At 40.5% G+C, this 27,455-nt stretch overlaps 1 protein-coding gene across 4 annotated transcripts in view; it reads right to left on the reverse strand.

Annotated features, from left to right (window-relative positions):
• Nucleotides 1-27,455, reverse strand: part of LOC136864415 (uncharacterized) — a 312,192-nt gene that overhangs the window by 129,615 nt on the left and 155,122 nt on the right. For all 4 annotated transcript variants that reach the window (XM_067141385.2, XM_067141383.2, XM_067141384.2 and 1 more), the window contains one exon: nucleotides 4,222-4,416. In XM_067141385.2, coding sequence (XP_066997486.1) covers nucleotides 4,222-4,416 — 195 coding nt within the window. The remainder of the gene's footprint in view (nucleotides 1-4,221; nucleotides 4,417-27,455) is intronic.

Below are 27,455 nucleotides of genomic sequence, written 5' to 3' on the forward strand. Positions count from 1 at the left end.
GGAGCACTGGGATTGCTGCTGTGAAGCATAGGATCACCTAACTTGCCCTACAATGGGCACTCATTATAGGGTTTAAAGTGTACTCTTTCCGATTACTGGGCCTTGGATGAGTTCCATATCATTATTTTTCGTCACTACCTCCCTGTGTCAGGAGTGGTTAATTTGCACGCCTGCTGTCTTCCATGGATGTGGTAGCCTTTTCTCAGGCTCCCTCTAAATACTGATTCCCCATTACCAGTTACTACCATGGTAGGTGCAGAACCTGCCATCGACAGTTGATAAGGCAGACATTTGAAAGATGCGTCGCCTGTACAAGGTACAAGGACTGTGCGATCTGCCCAAATTTATTCAGAATTACCAAGGCAAATGGACCGGATGAGCCAATTGACTGATTTTGATCTAATAAAACCATCCCTTCCACTTCTGATCAGGACTCAGTGTGCATGTATTACCTCTAGTATTACCACAGTTACCCAAGTAAAGTGGTATGGTCTAAGGAAACATCAGTGATTTAATGAGCCATTCACGGTTTCACCTTAATTTGGCTTGCACTGAGACATGCATGGCTTAACCAGTGGACAGTGTCGACTGAGCACTAATGGTGTACCGATGAAAAATGCCGAACAGTGCAGCTGTCTAACGAGGGACAGTGAATGAAGACTGCAGTGAATGTACAGACTGTGTATCATGTTTAGAGTTGTGAGAGACTGTGTTGCGCATACACAAACTGTGAACTGTGTGGCAGCGATTATTGTACAGTGAGTTTAATCGTACCCCCTGTGGGTGGGGGACACAGATGAAGAATACACCCATGGCATCCCCTGCCTGTCGTAAGAGGTGACTAAAAGGGGCCCCAGGGGCTCTCAACTCAGGAGCATGGGTTGGCGACCACAGGGCCTTTAGCTGAGTCCTGACATTGCTTCCACTTACTTGTGCCAGGCTCCTCACTTTCATCTATCCTGCCGGCCTCCCTTGGTTGACTCTTGTTCTTTTCCGACCCTGGCGGTATTAGAGTTCAAGGCCTAGGGAGTCTTTCATTTTCACACCCATCGTGGCCCTTGCCTTTCTTTGTCCATTACTTAATTTTTCGACGTGACAGATCCCTTCTCTTTTCTCTCAGTCTACCCTCTGTGGGTGCGGGACGCAGACAAAGAATACACCCACGGTATCCCCTGCCTGTCATAAGAGGCAACTAAAAGGGGCAACCAAGGGATGATTGTATTAGAACCATGAAACTACTTGTGATTAGTACCATCACACAGGGAACACCATGGGTCACCTTTACTTGTGAGTAGTACGACAATGTTAGGTACAAAACAGGTTTGTGATAAGTGCAACAGAAGGGGAGTCTGTATGGGTTTTCCAGTACCCGTGATTAGTACCACTGTGAGAAACATCACAGGTCTGGGCATTGCCTGTAATTAGTTTCACTATATCAGCGACACCGTGGGTCTGCGTTGCCTGTGATTAGTACCCACTATATGACGAACACCACGGGAATACCGGCGCCCGTGATTAGTACACCTAGGTGAGGAACACCATGGGTTTGAGTTGCCTATGAGTGACGCCATTATGTGAGGAACATCATAGGTCTGTGTAAAGTACAATACTTGTGAGTAGTTCCATAATGCGTACTACATGCATGGCTACTTTTGATTAGTACCGCAATATGACAAATACCATGGATCTACTTTACTAGCGACATGTACCATTACAAGGGGTCGTTGACCTGGATATTGGATCCCCTTAGACAACAAGCATCCTCGATTCAGGATTGTACTTTAGAAGCAGTCCCTTGGTCAGGAATACTATTGTTTATGATAGTTTCCAGGTCGGATCCATTGACTGTTTTAAATTCATATCCATCCGTACATTCTTCATCATCGTGCTTTTTTATTCTGGTCAGTGAATGATTTTGAACTTTTGAATTGTCATTACATTTCGTCTCATTTCATACCATTAGGGGCTGATGACCTAGATGTTAGGACCCTTTAAATAACAAGCATCATCGTTATTATCATCAGTTTAATCGTGCCCCAAGTGACAGTTGGAAAAGTGTATATGGTGTAATTGTTTTAGGTTGTGTCAGAGTGAATAACTAGTGTGACAGAGAGAGAGTGTGTGCAAACTGTGTAATTGTGTGCCTGTGTAGTTGTATAAGTAATTATTAGGGTTGGTTAGAAAATCTTAGTTCATTTACCAGTCTGCCTTGACGTTACAACTGGTGTCAGAAGCAAGATAAACTGGTACCATACCTTGTAGTCGGTAGATATCTCTAGTGAATAGAAAATGGAAAAAGGAAATACCGCAGGTTGTGGAGTCAGGACTTCAAGACCTGAGGGGAGAAATGAGTGCCTCTTTTTTTTTTCACAAGTTGCTTTACATTGCACCAACACAGATGGGTCTTATGGTGATGATGGGACAGGAAAGGGCTAGGATTGGGAAGGAAGCAGCCATGGCCTTAATTAAGGTACAGCCCCAGCATTTGCCTGGTGTGAAAATGGGAAACTATCTTCAGGGCTGCTGACAGTGGAGTTCGAACCCACTATCTCCTGAATACTGGATACTGGACGCACTTAAGCGACTGCAGCTATTGAGCTTGGTGAAATGAGTGCCTTGTGCACAAGAATGACAGCAATGGAGACTTGAACTACGCCCATCAGTAGCTATGCCAGTTTCAGCGTTGCTAAAGTGAAACCCCCACGCTATGTCAGGACCACGTCCTGGAGGACGTTCTGGACCCAGTTCGAGACTGTTCATGTGCATAGCAGTTGGACATCGGAGGAGAAAGCTGTACACCCGATCACCAGGTTACATGGGCAAACAGCAGAAGTATTACACAGCCTCCAACCGGTGACACGTATGAGGAGATTGTGGGAGTGCTTGATGGGCACTACACTGATCACAAGTTGGCAGCTGCCTACCAAGTCCACCTAAGGAAGAAGAACCAGTGCACCAATGAGACACTACAAGAATTCACTGCCAAGGTCGAGCAGCTAGCCCACAAGGCTCAGGACAAGCTGCCATAGGATCACATCCAGCACGAGGCAGCCTATACTTTCATCGAAGGGTTCTGCGATGCCGAGATCCGTCAAAGGCTAATGGTTAGCAACGAGCATAACCTCCGACACTCAGAAACGTGAGAAGCGAGACTAATGCTTCCCAACGAAGAGGTTACGTATCTATATTTATCTAGTAATAATAGTTGTGTATGTATGTTGGGTATTCAGCCCAAAGGCTGGTTTGATCCTCCACGGCTCCACCAACAGCTGTCGTAGATAGCCTAGGCGTCGCTGAAGAGGAGTACTAGGAAAATGAGGAGTGAGGTAGTTTGCCGTTGTTTTTCTCACTGAGTCAGAAGTTGCTATTACATATCAGTCTGCCAAGCCCACCGAAATGCACACAACAACTGACCCTATGAGCAATATTTTCGTACCATTCATAGCAGGGACTGGCTGCATAAGGAATGGCATTACTAGCATCGCTCATACCTAGGTCATTTTCATATCGTCAAAGCCAAGGATGAGACTGAGAGTGAGACAGGTCAATGAAAGTAACAAATTTACTCTAGCCCATACGAGAAGACATAGTGTACGGTAAACACTACATCTCGCCAGGACGTAATAATAGTATTTATTAATTTACTACTAATTTTACTGTTGATTTGTGTGAAAGCAATTATCCTCCTCCATTTAGGACAAGAATTACAATGAAATTTCAAGGACACGATTCGTTTCACGTAACCGATGTCTTGCGTAAGACCATCATTAACATATCCTATACATAAGAAAGGAAATATTAAAGATGTACATACTATCATAGTATCTCATTACTCTCAGCAGCATACATGATTCTATCGTTATCCATTCTAGAACAACTAGAACAGCAAGCTGAGCGGGACTATTATAACAGATGCTTTTTTATAAATATCAACATTCACCATTACAACACTATCGTCAAGCCAGTATCTCTCTATGTATCAGAATGCCTTATCCTCTCTCAGAAATATTAGAACAAGGAAAGAGAAAGATTCTTCACAACATACTTGGACCAAACTACAAAAAAAGTATCTATATATGAAAATCCAGACAAGAAATCTACTTTAAGATAGAGAAGAGGACACAATGCAAAAACGCAGCGCTTGCTTCTACAGTCACTTAGACAGATTGATGACCCTCAATGGCAAAATGCTTTTTTAATCATTTTTGACTCAAAACTTACCTGAAGTAGAAAATATTTTTGAAATTCCATTCGAGCCTAGTTGTTTCATAGCTGATTTAGTGGTAGGAGCAAGATCAAGTCTTCCAATAATGTCAGAAGTATCATTCAACTGTGCTTTGAATTCTGCAACCGAGATGTTTGTAAGTTTATCAGCAATCATTCTACTTCGCCCACACCTTATGAAACTTCTTCTTCCTATAAGAAAGAGATGGATTAAAATCCACAGCATACATAAACTCTCTGTTCTTTTAAAATGCAAACCACACAGGAGATTTAAATGAATCTTTTCAACTGGTTCAAGGTTTTATAAATTGTTTTTAACATTTTGCCAAACATTTGGCTTCAACAGACAGATATGAAACTTTCCATTCAACTCACGATAACAAGGGATGCCGATTTGAACCACTTGCAGTAGGGTCCATTATGAATACTGGTCACAACGCTGCTGCAGCACAATGTGAGATTCAGTAAACTGTGACATCTTTGCCATTGCAGCACGCCCACTGCCAGCCTGTCTGCTCACTGCCAATGAAGCTTTAGGCTTTCCACAAGAATGGATAGAAAAGGGCAGCACTATGAAGGCAGTGAATGAGGCCTTACATGATTAGAACTCGGGAGTTATCTGATGAAGAGACAGCAGCTTTAGTCTAGAAAGCCAAGAATAACGGCCAAGAGGATCTGTTGCACTGACCACGTGTTACCTCATACTCTGCAGGCCTTTAGGCTGAGCAGCAGCCACTCAGTACCCCAAGGCCCATAGGACCTGTAGCGCCATGGGATATGGTTTGGTTCAGTGAACGAAGCCATAGAGCCTTCATATCTTAATGATAAATATCCTCTGGTCATTGTTTCCATCTCCTTTTACCAGCCATTACTAACAAAATAATTGATTTCTTTGTCAGTAACTCGATGGGTGATATGAATAAACCGGTGACGTATCTCTTGTCTCATAAATATTAAGACATGTCTCAAATGTATATGAATAAAAAAGCGATGTCTCAGCAGTGACCTTTGCTCCTTGAGACACAACTCGTTAGCGGATTCTCTCGGAGACACATCTCCAAATGTATATGAATAAAGTGGAGTTTAGTCTCTCTGAATGGAGACTGGTCTCAGAATTTCTTGAGACAGCCCAGAAGGTGACTCAAGCCGATAGAATCAGGCTGAAAACGTGATGGCGGAGTTTATGATAGTTTTACAACGGAGAACAAAAATTTATAAACCACGAAGAAATTCTCTCGAACATGATTATAAAGATCTCTACCGTTACCGGAAAGAAAATGTGGAATGGTTAGCACATTTTCTGGAGCGAATACACGAGACATTCATATAACAATAATGATAAAGATGATGACGATGATAGCCATTTGCGATAGGATTTACATGCATCTAAAATGTTCAAAATCAAACCAGAAATATGCAAAACCGTGCAACATAAAATTCTAATAATTTTCTTAGTAATTATTAAATTAATTTAATTATTCTTAATCGATTCTACATTTGTGATTTTTTCTGTACGTTGACATTTTTTCTATTCACAAAATACGACTAACATTTTATAAATAAAATTAATTCACAATCACAAAAAAGGCCGAAACAAAACATAGCTCTGTTTAAGATATGACTTACAATTATTCAAGGTTTTCATTAGTCACTTTGTCCTGCTCCTTAGCCGAATGGTCAGCGTGGTACTTTTCAGTTCAGGGAGCCCCCAGGTTCGATTCGCTGTCGGGTCAGAGATTTTAACCTTAAATCCTCAACATTCCTGCAACTCACACACAACACTATCCTCCACTACAATAACACGGCAGATGACACCCATCCTAGTCGGAGGGTCTGCCTTACAAGGGCTGTACCAGGCTAGAAATAGCCACACGAAATTATTACCTATTATTATTATTATTATTATTATTATTATTATTATTATTATTATTATTATTATTATTATTATTATTATTATTATTATTCACATCTTCATGTCTGGAAGGATATTTTTTCAACTCTGAAAATTATCGCTCTCTATCACATGTTGGCCAAATGGTATTGAACGAATGTGCGAGTATCTTTGGTCCTGGTGTAAGCTATCCCATTTATGTTTAAGTGCCGTAAAATTCCCTGCCCATGCCTTTTTCGATTGCACTGTTTCTAAGTTTATTTAAAAGTTTCAACCGGCGGCTCGTGCCCTTGAAAAAATATGCTGTAAATGGTTTCACAACATTTAACAGATTCGCATAATGACGTTATTCGGCCAATGATTTGCTGCCTCTATGAGTGCTGCTTTTTCTCAACCATCGCACCAAAATCTCACTTGTGCCGAATACTACGAGGGAAGCATTTGGTTTGGATCAGACAGATTTCGATGAAACTTCCATGAATTGTCAATCTACCTGTCTTAAATTTATTGCTGATATTCACTTTGTCATAAAATAAACGACATTGTTATAATTAATTGCTAAAGAACAGCTGGGTGGTTTGCAGCTGTATTGACCTCGCGTATGCACTGTAGAAATGCACTGATAGTTCTATTTTAAAGTTACATTAAACAGTGCGCTATAGAGTGAAAATTAGATTTTGACAACATGAACAGAATGTCTTGCTCGTCAAACCCATTTTACTAACATGCACAGTATATGAATATTTCAAAAGATTAGGCTTTTAATACTTCTTTGTCGTTTACAATTGAGACTAAAATATGTAATATGAAATCCTCGTCATTTGTATATAAACTTGCATGTTATAAATAGCCTTAAACTTTCGGATTCTTGTTGAGAGCGATTCATTTTGTAATACTGCGGGTAACCTATATAACAACGTCAATCATGCAGCGATGTGCTGATGTCTTAATTGACCATCCTACCATGTTTAATTGAAATCACTGCCATCTACACACCACGTTCCATTTAAAACTGGAGCAAAAATTTACTGTCAATAAATACCGGTACGAAAATGTTATTTCACAGCAGAACGGTTATCACCATTGAGTTCCGGATGTCTTAGCTCATCATGTTACCAAGTTCCATTGCAATTTGTCCGGTCCAAATCAAATAACTCCCTTGTTAGTTATATTCGTTAATGAATATGGGTAGCATTTTGTATTATTTCTATGTTTTGAAAGTTTGAAATTTAGACAGTTTATGCAACAGTATATAGGTATTGGTTGTATATTATATACCGGGTGAGTTGGCCATGTGGTTAGGGGCGCGCAGCTGTGAGCTTACATCCGGAAGGTAGTGGGTTCAAGCCCCACTGTCGGGAACCCTGAATATCGTTTTCCGTGGTTTCCCCATTTTCACACCAGGCAAATGCTGGGACTGTACCTTAAGGCCACGGTTGCTTCCATCCCACTCCTAAACCTATCCCATCGTCGCCATAAGACCTATCTATGTCGGTGCGACGTAATACAAATTGTAGAAATAGTACATTATATGCAGAAACACCCCTAGCTATGCACAGGTATGAACAATAAACTCCTCATATTCGTGAAGAATGAAGTATGAAACGTGTTTAAAAAGTGTTTGAATGACTTTCAATGACCGCAGAAAATTATGCATTTGTATGTGGATCCTGAATGTGATGATAAATACAATGTAACTTCTTACACAATATCTTGAAGGAAACTTACAAGAAAAGAAACCTTAAATCAGTCGTTCCCAAGCTGGGGTTCAAGTATACCAAGTGTACGAGCCACTGCTTTTATGTAAGCCTAGAAAGAATTGAAATAAGAACTAGTGATTATTGAATATTGATTAATACGAAAGGCATAGTTTGCAGACTTAGGCTTCCAAGTGAAACACAACTGAAGAAGAGAAGGCTGTCAAGAACTATTCTAAATGAAAAAAATATCGGTGGGTGTTCTTGTTTGTTCTGCTCTTTTCTCCCTTTCATGTAAAAGATTTTCCACTTGCAGTTGCAAAATCTATTTTTGCACTGAAATGAGTTCTTCTGTTTTTTTCGAGAACACACTGTCGCTTTTCAATCTTTTTCGCTTGTAAATCTAACACTTTCATCTGTTCCAACAAAACCACTTTTTGTAGTAATTCACTCGTCAGCTGACAGATACCAGAGCCAATGTGCGAGACTCATCTCAAGCGGAAGGAGACAAGTCTCGTTAGCGAGAAACAAACTTTATTCATATACGTGACGAGTTCTGTCTCGCAAGTGACTTCCGTCTCAATCCTCCTTAATTAATAATAATTAATGTTATTTGCTTTACGTCCCACTAACTACTTTTTAAGGTCTTCGGAGACGCCGAGGTGCCGGAATTTAGTCCCACAGGAGTTCTTTTACGTGCCAGTAAATCTACCGACACGGGGCTGTCGTATTTGAGCACCTTCAAATACCACCGGACTGAGCCAGGATCGAACCTGCCAAGTTGGGGTTAGAAGGCCAGCGCCTTAACCGTCTGAGCCACTCAGCCCGGCTCAATCCTCCTTCGAGACTTGTCTCCGAGTTACATCTCATTTTTATTCATATCACCCAATGTAGCACTAACAAATGGAATGTTTTCAGTGACACAATGATGGGAATTGGCTAGGATAGGGAGCAAAGTGGCCATAACCGTAATTAATTTACTGCCCCCATTTTACCACCAAGAATCTAGTGATACACCAACTAGCTCACGATCATAAGGCTGTTCAGTTCACACTCTCCTAAGAAATTATCTAATCTTAACGCCTATACAAATTTTGGAGAACACACACAGTAGAACAGACTGACAATTAGAAATTTTTGAAGCTATCTACTTAATAATGGGAAACAATCAGTTAATTTAAATACTAATTTACTGAAATAAAAGAAAACATTAAACAATAAATAATACAAAAATAAATCAACACATCTGAAATAAACACTAAAATTGACAGACGTCCATGAGTTCTTCAACACACCTGATCTCACATAGAAATGTTTATAATTCCAAATAAAAGAAACCTTCAATTTAACAAGACAGCATTTGCATTTTAATAACAGGTGAATTGTATTTTATTTTTGAGACACGAGTAGCCTATATTTCACGTCCACAGACAACATCCGACCTTTACGTAACTATAGAGGGGGAATTATTAACTAGCATACACTTGTTTAAAAAATCATACATGAATACCAATAGATCATTACACACACAACAAATTATTAAAAAATCACATGCAAAGCCCTCACGTGGATTTAAATTCACTACGATAAACATAATATTTACACAACAAATCAAAAACAATAAAATGACACGTAGCACATGCAACCTGTAAAATCATGTCAGTCTCACAAGTGGACACAAAACAAAACACACAATGACACTGATACTCCTGCCATTCCACATTCTCCGTCTCTCATGCATGCCGAAAGTGATTACCTGGAGATGAATCTAGCCTACAATCTCTCACTCTTCTCATCTACCAACTTCATAACTTCACACTGTAGTTTCTAACCTTGTGCAGAGCATTAGAGTTGCTATGATTCCTAGCTAACAGTTAACTAATGCAGATCATTACTGCATATAGGCTAATATTTTAACACATTGCAGACCGGGTGCCCTTCACCCCATTCACAGCCCTGTTCCCAGCCACTTTCTAACTATCTCCAAACTGGAGTGCATGCATTCAAATAAGCTGTCAGAACTTCACTAGCCTTTGAAGGACTGCTGTGTTTTTTCTCGAGGCCTTCCTGAATAGTTGTTGAAATGCAGGTAGGTAACTATTTGTTGAAATCTATTTCGGCTCATAGTTTTCGGAAATATGGGGGTTTCTCTTAGGGGATCGGTTGACCAGTAATCTTTCAGACATGATTTCTTCACCTGCCCTATCAATATACACAAAACAAAATTTCTTTAAAACTTCCCTGCTAGTGACATTAGTCCACTTCAGTGTTTTAGGGGATACGTCAAGGCCTCTCAGGGTGTGTGCACCAGTGCATTGCGCGGTGCAAGATGCAAAAGACGACTTCGCTTGGTTGACCAGAGTGCAGACCCCCACTCCTCGATTTGGAGCAATAGCGCTCTCCCCCTCTCTCTTTCCCCACGCCTGTCTTGCTCGCTCTGCCTGTCTCCCCCTTCCTCACTAGCTCCGAAGCGCTCCAAATCCGCGCCGAGCTTAGCAGAGTCGCCTCGAGACGGAAGCGCTGGTCTGAGCCGAGCCGAGTGAGACTGATGCACTGTGCACAGGACCTCTGCGCCTCAGTTTGCACGCATGAGATTTTGGGCGTTTGAGGGGCCCTGGGATACGTTATGAGAATGTGAATTCTGTTCATAGTATAAGTTTGTCTGCTCAGCTACATACTGAAAAAAAACCTCACCAAATATATGTCCTGCTACTTGTCCTATGTTTCCAAGTTCATTAGGCCATACCTTTATACCAGGAGCTCCTTCAAAATCTTCTAGCCTAGGTTCACTGTTGTCCATAACCCAGTTGTCAGAACACACTACATTATTTACAATATTTAGAATATTTACACCTGTAATACAATTATCAGACTCGTTTTGCACCACGTAAGTTCCACACTTTGAAGAAAAGTCTATATCCTCGTCATCACTCAAAACATTTCCATTAGAAGATATTTCATCATCGAACTCTAAATATTCAGCATCACTTGGACATTCGGAGCCTGTATCAGCACATAAATCACAAATAATTTCATCCCTGTCTAAAGACGTGCAATCCCTGGGCACCGCCATCTTGCAGACTGCATGGCTCTTTAAACTTTGTAAACATGTTGTCAGGAAATGCAAAGAAAAGCCATGATATGAAGAATAATTTAAAAGAAATGCCACTATCGACTGTGTAGAAGCATGCATAATAGAGTTCTATCACCCTTGACTTCCAAATAGTTCTGATATATCTCAAAAGATAGCACTAAACTTCAGTCTGCTGCTAACGCGAGATAACTTGGGACCGGTCTGTAACGCTCGGCCAGGCAAACAAGAGTTTTCTCGGGATTGGTCCGCACTGCGTTAACACTCGTTATGCATTATTGACCTCATCAGACAATTCCTTAGTGCAGACAGCAATTACACTTGGGAGATCACAGACTCCTCTAATTCGTTAATACAATTCGACGATTCATAAAATGTGGATGTGTAGGACCCTAGCAACCCTCACCTCATCTACAATCTAAAGTCACAGTAGCATAACATCATTATAACTGTACGTACTCATGGCACTAATGGCTCTCGACCTAATTCCTATCTGCTTAACTATATTCATTAATCCACATTTCTATATGAATCCCTGATCTATCAGTTCTCTCACAGCAAGTTATGGCACTAATGGCTCTCTATCAAATTCCTATCAGCTTAACTATATTCATTAATTCACATTCCTGTATAAATCCCTGATCTATTAGCTCTCTCACATCAAGTTAATGAAGATTCCATTTAAAGATCTCTTCCGTCCTAACCGTTTGAACTTGGTTCAATGATCCCTTTCTGCACTAATTAATTATTCAACAACACACTGCTTTTAACTGACTTCTAACCAAATATGGATTCACATTCCTCTCCTTGATCGATGACACAAATAATAAATATAAGCATGCGTGATGAAGAATACCATCATCTAATTTACGTTTACAATGACACCTCTTCAAATCGAATATACTATTTTCCTAAACACAAACGATCTAGCCATAATAATAATTCCACTCAACAGCACACACAGAAAATTGCTCTCACTTTCATGCTTATATTCACAACACCATATGCACATTACTCAATCTCTCTAGGTCTGACATCATCTTAGAGGCTGGGCTAAGTGGCTCAGACGGTTGAGGTGCTGGCCTTCTGAACCAAACATAGCATGTTCGATTCTGGCTCAGTCCGGTGGTATTTGAAGGTGCTCCAATATCTCAGCCTCGTGTTAGTAGATTTACTGGCACGTAAAAGGACTCCAGCAGGATTAAATTACCAGGTGTATGCATAAGACTTTTCCGGTTTCACTAAGAGATGGCACCAGCGAACAGTACGCAGTGTATGAATTTGACACATACGTCAGATTGTTCGTCTGACATTAACCTACTAACACACACAAGTTGAGTCATCAAACACCAGTGCCTGTGTTGTATCATTCAGTGATCATGTCGACGTTTGTGTCTGAAAATGAACACTTGCAGCACGCATTGCTTTTTTTATTTAATCAAAAGAAAAAGGCTGTGGAAAGTCATCATTTGCTGGTAGAAACATATGGTGAACACGCTCCATTGATTAGAACAAGTGAGACATGGTTTCGACAATTTAAACATGGCAAGAAGGACTGGTGAGACCAGAGTGGTATTGTGTATTATGAACTCTTGAAGTCCGGCGAAACCGTTAATGCACAATGCTATCAGCCAGAGGTGCCAACCTTTGAAGTGGGTTATCAGTAATCCCATTTTTAACTCCCCACCCCTGACAAAACGTTTACAAGTTAAATACAAAGCACCCCGTTTGCCCTTTCCTACAGCAATCTATTCTACAGTATATCATATTACACAATAAAATTTGCTCATTACCTGTTAGTTCTGCGATAAAAAATTCTTTGTAGCTTGTTTTCCACCCAGCAGCTGCTTTTCGGTGTAGGTTTTCTTGAAACATACTTCCCCCTGAGATGACATTTTCGTCTTCAGAACCATAAGTGATTCCAGTGTAGATGTACTTAACGTAGGCCTGAATTCTGTCTGATTTTTCCCAACAACACTGAAAACTCTTTCTGTGGGAGAGTTACTATGAGGTACACTTAGTACTGCAAATACAACATTACTTAAGGTTTTATACTTAATTTGTCCGTTTTCATTTTTAAGCTCTGCAATGTTGCCCCAATTCACATCAATATTAGGTCCATGTATAATGTATTCAGGGAAAGTATCACAATGGTAAACTGTAAATTCCTCTTCAAATTTGTCATGTTCACTTTCCTTGACCAAAGTTGGGAATCTTCGTACAAAATATTCAAGAGATGAATAGGAAACCTTCATTCTGAAAGAGATGTCTAGAACTTCGGCATGATGAAGAAATTCATCATCAAGGGGAAATTTCCTGGTAATGTAACTGCAAGCTGCCATATAAAACTCTCTGACAGAATTATAAAACATCTCTTTATTACAGTCATTATCTTTCAAATATGCCCTAGCTTTTGCTCCAATTACCAAGTCCTCATTGGCTTTCTGGTATTTCCTTCTCTTGAATTCAACACTCAAAAGGGAGGTAGATTCTGACTGAAGAGAACATGGCTGCACAAATCTGATCAATAGGTCAGTTAAAAGACCAGTAAGTTTCCTCCTAAGAAGATGTATGGCTGGAGCATCTTGTTACAGAAATATATTCACAGAGTTAAAAACAGGAAGTGAACTCTGAAGAAAGTAGCTAAACAGTTTTGTGTGTGGGTCTTGTATGAAAGATTTCACAGTTTCAAACTGTTTGGTGGTCTCATTTTTATGGTGGGTCTCACTAAAAAACATGAGTGTCAAAGCTTCCCACTGCTCAAGAACTCTATCAATAGACTGAAGAAGCAAGAGCCAACGGGTAATAACATATTTCAAAATTTTGTGACCCTCTGTGCCACAAACAGCCTGATACACTTTCAACGTGTTTTGCCTTTTAGAACTCTTATCAAAATAGTTATATAACTGAACCAAAAAGTGCTCTACATTGACTGGCAATTGGGCTGCTGCTTTTTGTGCACAGATGTGTATGAGATGACATGAACAACCCGGGACATATACAGAAGAATGCCTGTCCTTCACAAATTTGGCAACACCTTTATTTGCCCCTATCATTGTGTATGCACTGTCAGATGAAAAAGAAATGCAATTTTCCCATGGAATGGCTAAAGAAGACAATTCACTATTAATAACAGAGAAAATTCCCTCACCTTTATTGTCGGTACTCTCTAACAATGACAATAGAAGAGTTGATATTTGGCCTCGCTGAGCATTAAAGAAAGATACAACTATAGGATAAAGTTTAACTGCATTTCAATCCGTAGTACCATCAGTAGCCAAAGAAAAAGGCGTTATTTACAAAAGTTCACTTATTTCCTTTTTTGCCTCAGATGCCGTGTATTTAACCAAAGCAGAGGTTTTAGTTCTTGCACAACCATATTTCTGAGATATCTTAGAGTCGGACAACATTGATCTAAACAAATTTCCAGCGTGGTCTGAAACTGATAACGGAATATTATGCTCCAAAAGAAATTATGTGAACAATAATTCGGCATTTGTCACCGCAGTTTCATTACTTTTACGAAGAACGATGAAACAGACTGGTTTCGTAATTTTGATTCACCGTATGTGTGATGTTTCTTGGATTCTATGTGTCTTCTGCAATCATCTCGTCCACCGTGAGCCACAGAGAAATCACACGAACACACTCTGCAGAACACGTGGTTTTCACTAACACGTGAGGCAAGTAAGTACGGCCATTCCTTTGTGTAATCGTCTTGATATTTCTGTAACACTGCTGTGTTCTTAGAAGAAGATGCAATTTGACAATTGCTCCACTTCATTTCACAAAACCTATCATTACTTTTCGAATTAACGTCTAGGATATTTAGAACTGAATGCGCTAAATATACCACTCATTCTAGGCACACAACAAACCGCGCACTCGGGAAGAGCAGAGCAAGGAGTAGAGCCTACCTCACGGCCGACTTGATACGTCATTCCAGCTAAGAGAGCAGCGTAAATCTATGTAGCTGCCATGATTTCACAACGCTCGCGGGACACAAAACAAAGTGACGACCAAATAACTGCCAAATATGTTTAGTTGCCAACTTTGCACGTTATAAATTTCATTAGTTGCCAACTTACAAACACTGAAATGAGGAGGGTTGACCAGTAATTTTCTAAGGGATTGAACATTTTTTACTTCTTTCCTTTTTTTTTCACAGAAATTATTTTTTATCGTGACAATGTTGCTTTTCCGTAATAATATCCCCTTCGACCGTAATGCCGTAATTGCGAAGTGAAATCCGTAATCATTACGGACAATCCGTAATAGTTGGCACCTCTGTATCACCAACAAATGATTAATTCAAATCACGCAGTGATCAAAAGACGACCGATGGCCAATATTTTGAATAAACAAAAAAAATAATTTTCCTTGAAAATTACGTGTTTTCTTTACCACAAAAACTGGCAAAAACTTATGCATACACCTGTTACAGCTTCTCAGCGTTTCCGAAAACTGTAAAAGTAGTTAGTGGGACGTAAAGCACATAGTATTTTCATTACTATATTATTATTATTCTCAAAATCATCATCATCATCATCATCGTCATCATCTTATAGAGGCTGGTCTGCTCATTTACATATTAACTTTGCTTTCAAACTGACACATTATTATGAACATCATCCCCTTATATACAATTAATCCAAATGACACACTTGTTACATTAATCTTCCCTCAAATAACACTTGAAATTGGATTAAATTGTTACAATTTACAAACCATATTACAATTATCTCTCTCTAAATTGATCTGGCAGGTGCCTCATCACTGATGAAACTGAATAAAAGAAACTAAAAAAAACTGACTACGATTATTATATTTTTAAAAAAACACTAATTGATTATGTAAAGTACTACATTCTTAAAAATTTTAAAAACTACTCTTTTCGGGTTACACACTGCATCGTGTTAGATCGGCCCATACTTTTACTTGAACATTTTCACCACCCTGGGATGTAGTGGAATCTCACACACTCCTCCATGGATCTGGTCCCCAAGTCATGGTGTATTGCTGCGTTCTACTGCTGGTTCTGCAACCAGGTCTGATGATTCTCTCGTTTGCTGATGATATACCGGTAGCCTGGTAAAACTTATATTCAACTGCCATTACCGCTTGAGCTATTTGACTTAGCTACTGAGTTTATGGCCATGATACTATTAGATAGTATATATCATTAGCGTCAATCTAACTGCTAATTCAGTCTGTCCTGGAAAAAACACACAGTTCCGGGGTTATGAAGTTTCTCCTTGTTGCGATAAACCCACAGAACATTCCCGCACTCCATCACTCATTCTGTTGTATCGGGTATCTAACTCTGCACTTCATATCGCCGCTGCCGGGACAAAACCTCCTATGTGAAATATTTTAGCTTAGAACTTTGGCCGGTAAGGTTCTGTCATCAAAGGTGCAATATTGTGTGAATACTGTCAAGGCATTCTCGCTCTTCATAATGTATGTGCTGCGAGTCAGTATATCTCCAAAAATATTATCACATAGGAGGTTTTGTTCCGGCAACGACGATATTCTATTGCGCTTGCATACCGTTACGCTATTGTACTGTCTGTAGTTGCACTGATTGACCTGCCCATGTCCTTCCCTTAGGGGTCTCAGCTCTAACGCTGTGCTACTGCTGTGTGATCATCAAGGTTGCGCGACTCAGTTGTGAAATGAGACACTAACTTGGCGCAAGCCATCTCTCCAAATAAATGTTCTCTCACCTGCTAGACTCTGCTTTTCAGCTCAATTGTAAATATTCACATGTCTTATTCTCTCAAAGTTCAACTCTGTGATGATAGTCATATAATATCAAAGACTCTGATGAAAACTGAAGAGAATGATTGACCGAACCACCAAATCACACGCCGAAGTACTAGTAAATGTAACAAGTAATGACACCAAGTGATGAATAACAAGTGAAAATACTGCACGTAGACTGACTGTAGATTGATTGTAGAACAGAAGAGAATGATGCTCCGCAATGCTGGCTGCTAACTTTATCACTTCAATTGGCTCCTCCCAGGAGTGAATTTCCTAGCTATCTCCCTGGATCTCTTCCAATCAAAGTTCATCTTCTTCACCACGCTTCTCCAACACCCCTGGTTTATTTTGATGTTTTGACGGCCTTCTGCCATTCTTTACAATCTTTTATGATAATTTTCTGCACACTTTTTTGCCAGCATGGCCAATTGGTCCGGGCATTGTTTCTGAGAGGCTTTGTTTTCCCGTTCAAACACATTGCTCCCTTGCCTCTTCATATTTCCAGGGCAAGTTTGATGATGGGTTTACGGGTTAATGAGGTGTATTGTCACAAGTCTTTCTGACTGTCTTCTCTATGCAGCTGTCCTTGCCACTGCTGGCTCTCTGCTTACATATTCATACAACATATATTACATTTCATGTCTTTGGGAAGTTACTATAAATAGTTCATGGTACATAACAATGAGCACGACAGAATACGGGCTCATCTTCCTACCAATTAGTTTTTTAGAAGAGTTGCGATGTGAAATGAGCTACTTTTATAAAACACATCATATTCCTCTTTACCATTTCTCTCTAAGGCTTGTTTCTGTTTTCAAACAAATTCTCTAGCTAGTAATAAGTCTTGTTGTTCCTGTTTTAGCTAGGCATTTTCTCTTGACTTCAACTCATATAGTTGTTTCCAGATGGCTAATAAGAGTTTCCTTCCTTTCAGAGCTTCTTGTGTGTTAGGTATATCTGCCATTTCATGGGCCACACTTCTCGCAGTTTCTAGGTTCGACACTCCTTACCTGTATACTTCCTTCGGATCTACGGATTTCTTTTGGTCCGTCTACTACTATGGGCTGAGCCTCCCTTTTGTTCGCTCTGCTATCTTTTCCTTCTTCTTCTGCAGATTCTGGGATTGCCTATTCAAGCATGTTGAGCTCTTCTTCTTCTTCCCCTGTCGGCTCTGGATCTACCTCGCTGTCTCTGTCACCTTCTTCTTCCTCTTCTTCTAGCTCTGGTTCTCCTGTGATTCATCCGTATCTCCATCTCGTTCCTCAGCCTCTGGTGGGTAACACAGCTCAAGTTCACTATATTACACACAATCTCCGCAGCTCCGTCCATAGTCTGCACTTGGTAGGCGTTGTTCTCCACATCTTGGATTATCCTGCATGGTCCAATGTATAACCTGCAGAACATGGCGTACACTTTGGATGCTGGATCCGATACCACTGGTTTTCTTACCAGAACGAGCGCTCCTACTTTCAAAGAATGATGAAATCTTTTTCCCTGTACACATCTCAGTCTCTTCTCTGCCTGCTTTCTTCAGTGTTCAGCTGTGCTCTGAATACATAGCACTTACATTATGGTCTCGGATAGACTAGGCAAGTAGCTTGTCATTCCATGGGCGTGTTGGGTAGGTGTTGAAGTGTTGCTGGGATCTGTCCCGTGGACTCAGGTACTGTATTATTGATGCAATCGCTAATAATTGGCAATATCTCGACCCGTCTCCTATGTACTTGTGAACAATAAATGTCGTAAAAATTCAATATTTCAGCCCGATATGCACACTAGGATTCCCCTGGTGAAGACGAATGCTACTAAGCATGTAATTGATTCCTAGTTTCCTATGGATTGCTGGAATATACCTGAGGTAATCTGGGGTCCATGATCAGTCAGCAGATACTGAGGTTTACATAGAGTTGGGATGACATAATTTTTGATGTGGCTAATGACCTGTTTGGATGTGGCCTTCTGTATCAGGCCTAAAACAATGGATTTCGAAAAGACATCCACTGTGACAACAATAAAGTGGTACCGCTTCCTCCTGGCAAAAGTCGGACCAAACAGATCCACTGCAATGAGTTCCCATGGTTTGGTTGGCAGTAAGGGCTTTGGAGGTTGTTTCAGAAGAAAGGGGTTTGCTTTAATCCATTGACAAACGTTGCATTTCTTGATAACTTCTCTAATGGTACTCCCTAAATTGGTCCAGATGAATGTTTCCTTGACTACAGCTAACGTTTTATCAATCCTGCCATGGCCTGTGATGCGATGAACGTGATTAATTAACTCCTTCTGGTATCAGGATGGAAATACAATGCAAAATTTAGTGTGATAAGAGTTGATGAATTTATGTAAGATGATGTTAAAATAGTGATAGTGAACAGCTAACCTCCTAGGAGTCAAATAGTCTGGGTTTTCCAGCATCAATTGTCTCTTGAAATACTTAATCATCATTCCAGTAAACGGGTCTCACTCCTCCTCTTCTCCAATGTTGTCCAACTGGTTCAGGGTTTCTTCGTATTCAGATGTTAAGTCAATGTGATGAATGACTATTTATTCTATATTGGAATTCCTACCTAAGGCATCGACAAGTAGATTTTCTTTGCCTGCGCAATGTTCCAAAGTAATGTTGAATTGTTGCTCAAATAACGCCCATCAACTCACCCTCTCCCTGGCTATATCCGTAGTACGCATGAATGTTAATGCCTTGTGGTCTGCTCCTATTACAACTGGCAATCCGTATACAGCCTTCTTCCACTGTTGGAGAGCAGTAATGATAGCAAGCATCTCCAACTCTGTGGCTGTGTACTCGCTCCATGGCTACGCAATTTTCTGCTCATTAAGGGCAGATAGTTTTCCTTCAGGCCTGAGTTTAATTCTTCCTGGTACAGGATGGCTCCTATACCCACAGCTGATGCATCAGCCTGGATAATGAACGGCTTCTCGTAGTCTGGATATTCTAACTTTATGCTTTCCAAGAGCATCTTCTTCGTTCTTTTGAACAAGACACTATGTTCTTCCTTCCATGCCCAGCAATTATTCTTGCAGAGCAGGTCCTGAAATGGCGCTACGGTCTTTGTATAATTAGGACAGTGACTGGCGAAAAATTGAGTCACTCCTAGGGATTGCCTCACATTCCTTACTCTCACAGGCTTAGGGAAATTCTGTATGGTTTCAATTTTTACTCGGTTGAGACAGACTCCTTCCCCATTGATGATGTGTCCTAAAAGTAGTACTTCCTTTTGGCAGAATTTTTATTTATTCAGGTTCACCTTGAAGTTAGCTTCATTAATGTTCTTCAGTAGGGCGTCCACATGTTCTAGCTGCTCTTCCAATGTGTCTGAAGCAACTAATAGGTCATCTGCATGGCGTACGGTGAATTCCTTGACTTACGGAATTAAATTATTTTCTAGTGCTCGGATTAGTGCTGATCTAGCGATCTTGATTCCGAAGGGCAAAAGTTGAAATATATAAGACATGGTCGAATAAACATTGCGTTAGTAGTCATGATTTTTCTTCGAGCTCAATGTGGTGGAATGAGGCGATTAAATCCATCATGGTAAAATATTTCATTCCTCTGAATCTCATGAGAATTTCTCAGATGGGTGATACTTGATCATATTCCAGCACTAGCCTTTCGTTTATCGCCCTCATATTTGTACTGAACCATCAGCGTTCTTAATGAAGACCAACGGACTTTCAAAGTGACTGGGACACTTCCTCATTTGTCCGTTCTCTTCCACTAGGTGAATTGCTTCCTTCACTTCTGAGTAAAATATCGCGGGTATTGGATAAATCTTTTTAATGAAAGGCGACCAATCTACGCTCTGTAAAGAGTACACAAAGTTTTTAATGCAGCCAGGACTTGAATAAAAAACATTGCTCTTATTTCTTAAAATGTCCCGTTATTTTTCTGTTCCCTCAGCACTAATATTTGCCTCTTCTATTTTGCTTAGTATGGCTGACAAAAAAGGTTCACTGGTCTAGTTTTGAACAGCTGCAATACAACCCTTACTTTCGCTGTAGTTTATGATGTCTTCCACATTCCAAGCCAGGTGAATCTGCCCTGGGTCTCCTGTCACAAACAGCTGTAAGGCCATTAACCCTGTCTGCCCGGCTATTTCCTTTGACCATCGCAAGGGCATTCCCACTACAGACTCGTCCTTGCGGAACCCAACTTGGTCTAACTGTAAGTCATTGGTGGCACTGAATACCCTCATGAAGTCTGCACCCAGAACGAGGTCAAAGCTACACTTAGGGAGCACGATGAATGTATGGTTAAATATTATTTTACCAATTCTGATCTGCAGAAACTCTTCTTCCTAGCATAACATGGATTTATCTGGTAGAATTCCCATTACTTTTAGGTTAGAACTCCGGGGAATGGGGACGTTAATTTCTTTCTTCAATTTATTAAGTAAGGCCTGTGATACGATGCTTACCGATGCACCAGCATCAATAAGACTCGGAATGACTGCCTTATTTATTGTGATTGAATTGACTCGGAATTCACGGTTAACAATCTTCTTTTATTAGCACATTCCCGTATCAAGACCTCTGGAGTTACTACCCAGAAGTCAATTTTAGCGATGACCCAGCTATCATCATTTTGCATTCTAGTGCACTCAGAGGGCATTCCCATCCCACCGCGAGTGGGTTTAAATTACTTCCCCTGGCCAACTGCCTCTCCAAGCTAGCGGCACCTTCTTCCTGCTCGCTATTTCTCTTGTCTAAAATCGCATGCTTCCATTTAAATATCTCTCCAATTCCTGATATTGCTCCTCCAAATTATTCCAAAAATCTCAGGGTGCGTATTTCTCCCGTCTTCTGTGGTATGTCCGCCGATTTTGACCGTACTTCCAAGGCTGATACGGGTACCCCTATTTCTGCCCCCCATCTTTTGTATCTGTCCCTCTGTCTTGGGCCTCCGTCATTCCAACTCTGGATTATTTCTCCCACGGTGTTCTGTCCTGATAATTATTCCAAGATCTAGGTCGCCATGTGTTTTCCCCTACTATACGTGTATTTGTACTTTGGACTGTTACCCCTGGCTTACTATCTTTCTCTTTATTTTGCTTCTCAAGTTTCTCAAAACAAGTTTCTCAATGATGAGAGCATCATCCTGGCCCTCGATATACTCTAGCAGTGACTCGACATTTGCCAAGGCAGCCCCATGCATAACTGTTTGTTGTGCTTGTGCTGCGCGAACAGCTGTTTCCACCTCCTCATCACTTTCACTTCCCGCTCCCTCCCTGCCCTTTACTTGGTCAACAATCTGTTGGTCTGTCAACTCTTCGTAGCCTTGGTCGTTCTGGTCACAATCGAACCACTGACGAACATTGTCTTCGTCAACTTCCTCTCCACCTGGGATAGCTTTTACGGATTCAGTCACTATACTAACTGTATCGGCTTCATCAAATTCAAGAAACCCATCGTCTTCAGAAATATCTGGGATGATTTTTTCCAAGATCGCACAATTGTCAATGGTTTTGTTCTTTCCCAAGCCGAATAAATCTTATAAATAGCATCGAGAATTGTACATTCTTACCAAACAGTTTTGAGGTCATTGCCCTCTTCAATCCTATTTTGAAGAAGAAAATGACCAACAATTTCTTTTAAGTGCAGATATTATGCCCTGGACCATACGCTGGATTATTGCAGCGACATAGGAAGGCAAAAATTTTGCATAAATTTTGCCATCTGCTAATTTTAAAATGGTTTGATTTGGGTGCGAGGGCACATTATCTATCAAAAGAACAGCCTCTTCTGAGAGTCCATTTGACTTTAAATATTTACAAACTTCAGGGACGAAGTTATTGTCAAACCACAGTTTAAAAATCTCACTGTTCATCCAAGCAGACTTTTGGTTCTTGTACACAACAGGCAAATTTTTGGCCTCTGTACCTTTGAAAGAGCAAGGATTTTTTGCTTTTCCAATGACGAGTAAAGGTAATTTATGAGTGTCCGTTGCGTTCGCACAGGTCATAATCGTCATCCTTTCTTTAGATGCTTTATAGCCAGGTGCACAACGCTCCTGTTTGAAAGCAAGAGTATGGGTTGGTAGGCATTTCCAATACAGGCCAGACTCATCTGCATTGTAAATTTTTTCTGGGACCAAACTCTCATCCAGAACAAATTTTTCAAAATCCGAACTGAACTGTTGAGCAGCTTCTGTATTTCCACTTAACAACTCACCTTTTACACTGATATCATGGATGCCAGGTCGCTGTTTAAAGCATGTAAACCATCCGGATGATGCATCAAATTCACCCTCCATCCCAAGAGCTTCAATGAAAAACTTACAGATCGGTCCCGATACTGGAGTCCCTTGAGCTCGTTGATGTAAGAACAATTCGAACATACATTGGTCAAGCTCCTCAAACTTAGATTTTTTCATAGTTTTTCGGTTTGAAATACCACTGTTTGCATCGGACAAAGCAAAGGATAGAAGTTTTTCTTGGTTGTGTACAATACCCCGCACGGTAGAATCACCAACGTTATACTAGACACAGACCTGTTTAACGGTAGAACCTTGTTCTATATTTTGTACAGTATCCAACTTCTGTTGAGTCGTCAAAACGACACGCTTCCATTTGGTTGACATTGTTTGCAAACTGAACTGCACTGAACGAAAATAAGACAATGACTGACAGTGGGGCAGTATAGAGTAGAGCAGGTGCTTGCAGCTGGTGACACACCAGCTACAAATAACTTCAAGATCACGCCACCCCTGCTACTAATACGAATCGGCAATATTATCCCAATCCTTTGTAATTCTGTATTACTGTAACTCCTAACACTCGTGAATGTTTAGTGTTTTTTATATCGCAGTTAAGCCGCAACACGCTTGATCCCATTACAGTAAATCGAGAGTTGGGTGTATATCTGCAATGCCTATTCTTCCTAATCAATGAATATTTACTTCCCTTCTGGTCCACTCCACAAAAACTTCAGATGGTATTCGAGACACTACCCTTCTTAAACTATAAAACTTGTCTATTCCTGGCATACACACATTGGGTAGGTTGTTTCTTCTTTTATCGTGGATATCCTACCTTCTATTTAGTATGACACAATAGCCGTACCAAAATTTTCTCTAATAAACCTGTTCGCATATGCTAATCTATGGCTCGTTGTGTCAGGCTAATCTTACTGAATGAAAATGCAGTACAGTGAACATAATCTCACCTTATGATTACCGCATGTTTTATATTACCTCAGTTTTACTCACTTTTCATTCATTACGTCTTTATTACCCCACCATAGTTACAAAGTATATAGTGGTATAAGGGAATAAAGAAAATAGTACATGGCTAAACTAACTTCTTAACTACAACAAAATCTATAACTAATTTAATCTAAATTGTCTATGCCTAAATTACACTCTATTAATCTACTCTGTAGCATCCCACACATGCACGGATCTCCATCAACACATGTAAAATGCCACCTTAACTACAATACTAATCGGCCCCTTACACGGGCGGAATACCACACACCATGCAAGACACCACCCGTACTAAATCTACTAAACTGCCTCTAACATGGGCGGATGACCAGTCCACATGTTAGGGCACCCCCTACATCTACACTAACGTCCTAACTAGGTATTCTACTGCCTAAAACTAATTAAAAAGAACTGGCTGGTCGTGGTATCTCCCTGGTAAGGAAGACTGTCCGTCCGTCCCATGACACCACTCCAGCCACGCCTCATGGGTCAGATGTCTGCCCCCACCGACAACTCGCTGACAATGTGTTTTCCTCCCATTCTTTGCACGGCAGATCACAGGAGGCAGAAGCCAATCCATCATGTGACCCGTCACGTTCTTAACTACTGTCCAGCCTATTGTATAAGAGTTGCCTTTCTTTCAAATTGCCAGCACCCATCCTTGCTTCTCCTGTTTCCCCACATGCGGACATGCTTAATCTTTTTAACCTTGAGGTGGGTCAGTCCCAACCCACCCTTTCACCTCTTATACCTCCCGCTCCCCACCCCGTATCTTCCACTCTATTAATCTACTCTGTAGCATCCTACACATGCACGGATCTCCAGCAACACATGTAAAATGCCACCTTAACTACAATACTAATCGGCCCCTTACACGGGCGGAATACCAGACACCATGCAAGACACCACCCGTACTAAATCTACTAAGCTGCCTCTAACATGGGCGGATGACCAGTCCACATGTTAGGGCACCCCCTACATCTACACTAACGTCCTAACTAGGTATTCTACTGCCTAAAACTAATTAAAAAGAACTGGCTGGTCGTGGTATCTCCCTGGTAAGGAAGACTGCCCGTCTGGCCCATGACACCACTCTAGCCACGCCTCATGGGTCAGATGTCTGCCCCCACCGACAACTCGCTGACAATGTGTTATCCTCCCATTCTTTGCATGGCAGATCACATGAGGCGGAAGCCAATCCATCATGTGATCCGTCACGTTCTTAACTACTGTCCAGCCTATTGTATACGAGTTGCCTTTCTTTCAAAGTGCCAGCACCCATCCTTGCTTCTCCCGTTTCCCCACGTGCGGACATGCTTAATCTTTTTAACCTTGGGGTGGGTCAGTCCCAACCCACCCTTTCACCTCTTATACCTCCCGCTCCCCATCCCGTATCTTCCAGTCTAATCTTTCACACTTACATCATACACTTCTTCTACCTTATTTACAGTTTGTCCTCTACAATCCACACACTAATTGTTCACTTTCTTAAATTTTACCATAAATTTAATATTTATACCCTTTTTTACATTTGCTCTCTCAGCCTCCCTTCCCTTTCTACTTTTAGAAAGTTTTTCACGTCCCCCCGCTCAAGATATTATCGCTAGACACTTAATCTATTCCATTACCAATATTACAAATGTTTTCTTATAATATCTACCTTGTAAAAATATAACACTCATTCTACTAACTATCATCTTGCTCAGTGCGTATCACCATTCCTCTGGGCAAGATACTCTACCTCCTTATCAAAGTCCTGCTCAATTCAACTTCCTCGTCGATTACTCTAGATACACATCCAACATTCCTCGTCCTCTCTTCACAGTTCACAACACCGACCTTACAAACATACCAATAGTTCCTTCTTCTCTACTAATTTACTAATTTCCTGTGGTGTTAAGGGAACAGGGAACTGGAAATCAAGTAGGGATGACATAAAACTGTTAGTGCTCAACTGTAGAAGTATTGTAAAGAAAGGAATAGAATTAAGTAATTTAATAGATATATACTTACCAGATATTGTAATAGGAGTTGAATCATGGCTGAGAAACGATATAATGGATGCAGAAATTTTCTCATGGAACTGGAGGGTGTATTGTAGAGATAGGATAGGAATGGTGGGAGGGGGAGTAATCATTCTCGTGAAAGAAGAGTTTGTAAGCTACGAAAATGTTAAAGATGACAAGCACAAAATTCTAGGGGTAAGGCTCATTTCTAAAGATAATAGGCAACTTGATGTCTTTGGAGTGTACAGACCAGGAAAGGGTAGCGCAGATGCTGATTCAGAATTATTTGATAAGATTTGATAAGAAACGATAAGGAAAGGAACGTGATCGTAGCGGGAAGGGCACCTGATTCAGAAAGTGATGGAACCAACTAGAGGGAAGAATATTCTGGATGTGGTGCTGGTAAAACCAGATGAGCTCTATAAAGAAACCGAAGTAATAGATGGTATTAGTGATCACGAAGCTGTCTTTGTGGTAATTAAAAATAAATGTGAAAGAAAGGAAGAGATTAAAATTAGGACTGTTAGGCAGTACCATATAGCTGATAAAGCCGGCTTGCGGCAGATTTTAAAAAGTAATTATGATCAGTGGAAAACGGTAAATAAAAATGTAAACAGACTCTGGGATGGGTTTAAAGCAATTGTTGAGGAATGTGAAAATAGGTTTGTACCTTTAAAGGTGGTAAGGAGTGGTAAAGATCCACTATATTATAACAGAGAAGTAAAGAGACTAAGAAGGAGGTGCAGGTTGGAAAGAAATACAGTTATAAATGGCTGTGGAACTAAGGAGAAATTGAAGGAACTTACTATGAAATTGAATCTAGCAAAGAAGTCAGCAAAGGATAACATGATGGCAAGCATAATTGGTGGCCACATTAATTTTAGTGAAAAATGGAAGAGGATGTATAGGTACTTTAAGGCAGAAACAGGTTCCAAGAAGGACATTCCAGGAATAATTAATGAATAAAGAGTGTGTATGTGAGGATCCTCAAAAGGCGGAAGTATTCAGTCAGCAGTATGTAAAGATTGTTGGTTACAACGATAATGTCCAGATAAAGGAAGTAACTAATACTAAAGAAGTATTAAAATTTACCTCTGACAGCAATGACATTTACAGTAAGGTGCAAAAGTTGAAAACTAGAAAAGCAGCTAGAATTGATAAGGTTTCGGGGGATATACAATGGGTTGGGATACAGTACCATATCGGAAGTACTTGTTAGATTATTGTTTGCATGAAGGAACTTGACCAAATGAATGGACAGTTGCTATAGTAGCCCCTGTATATAAAGGAAAGGGTGATAGACATAAAGCTGAAAATTACAGGCCAGTCAGTTTTACATGCTTTCGGACAGCATTCTTTCTGATTATATAAGACATGTTTGCAAAATTAATAACTGGTTTGATAGAAGGCAGTTTGGCTTTAGGAAAGGTTATTCCACTGAAGCCCAACTTGTAGGATTCCAGCAAGGTATAGCAGACATCCTGGATTAAGGAGGTCAATTGGACTGTATCGCGATTGACCTGTTTAAGGCATTTGATAGGGTAGATCATGGGAGACTACTGGC

The sequence above is a fragment of the Anabrus simplex genome, chromosome 2 (genome assembly GCF_040414725.1).
Source record: "Anabrus simplex isolate iqAnaSimp1 chromosome 2, ASM4041472v1, whole genome shotgun sequence".
In the NCBI taxonomy this organism is placed as follows: Eukaryota; Metazoa; Arthropoda; class Insecta; order Orthoptera; family Tettigoniidae; genus Anabrus; species Anabrus simplex.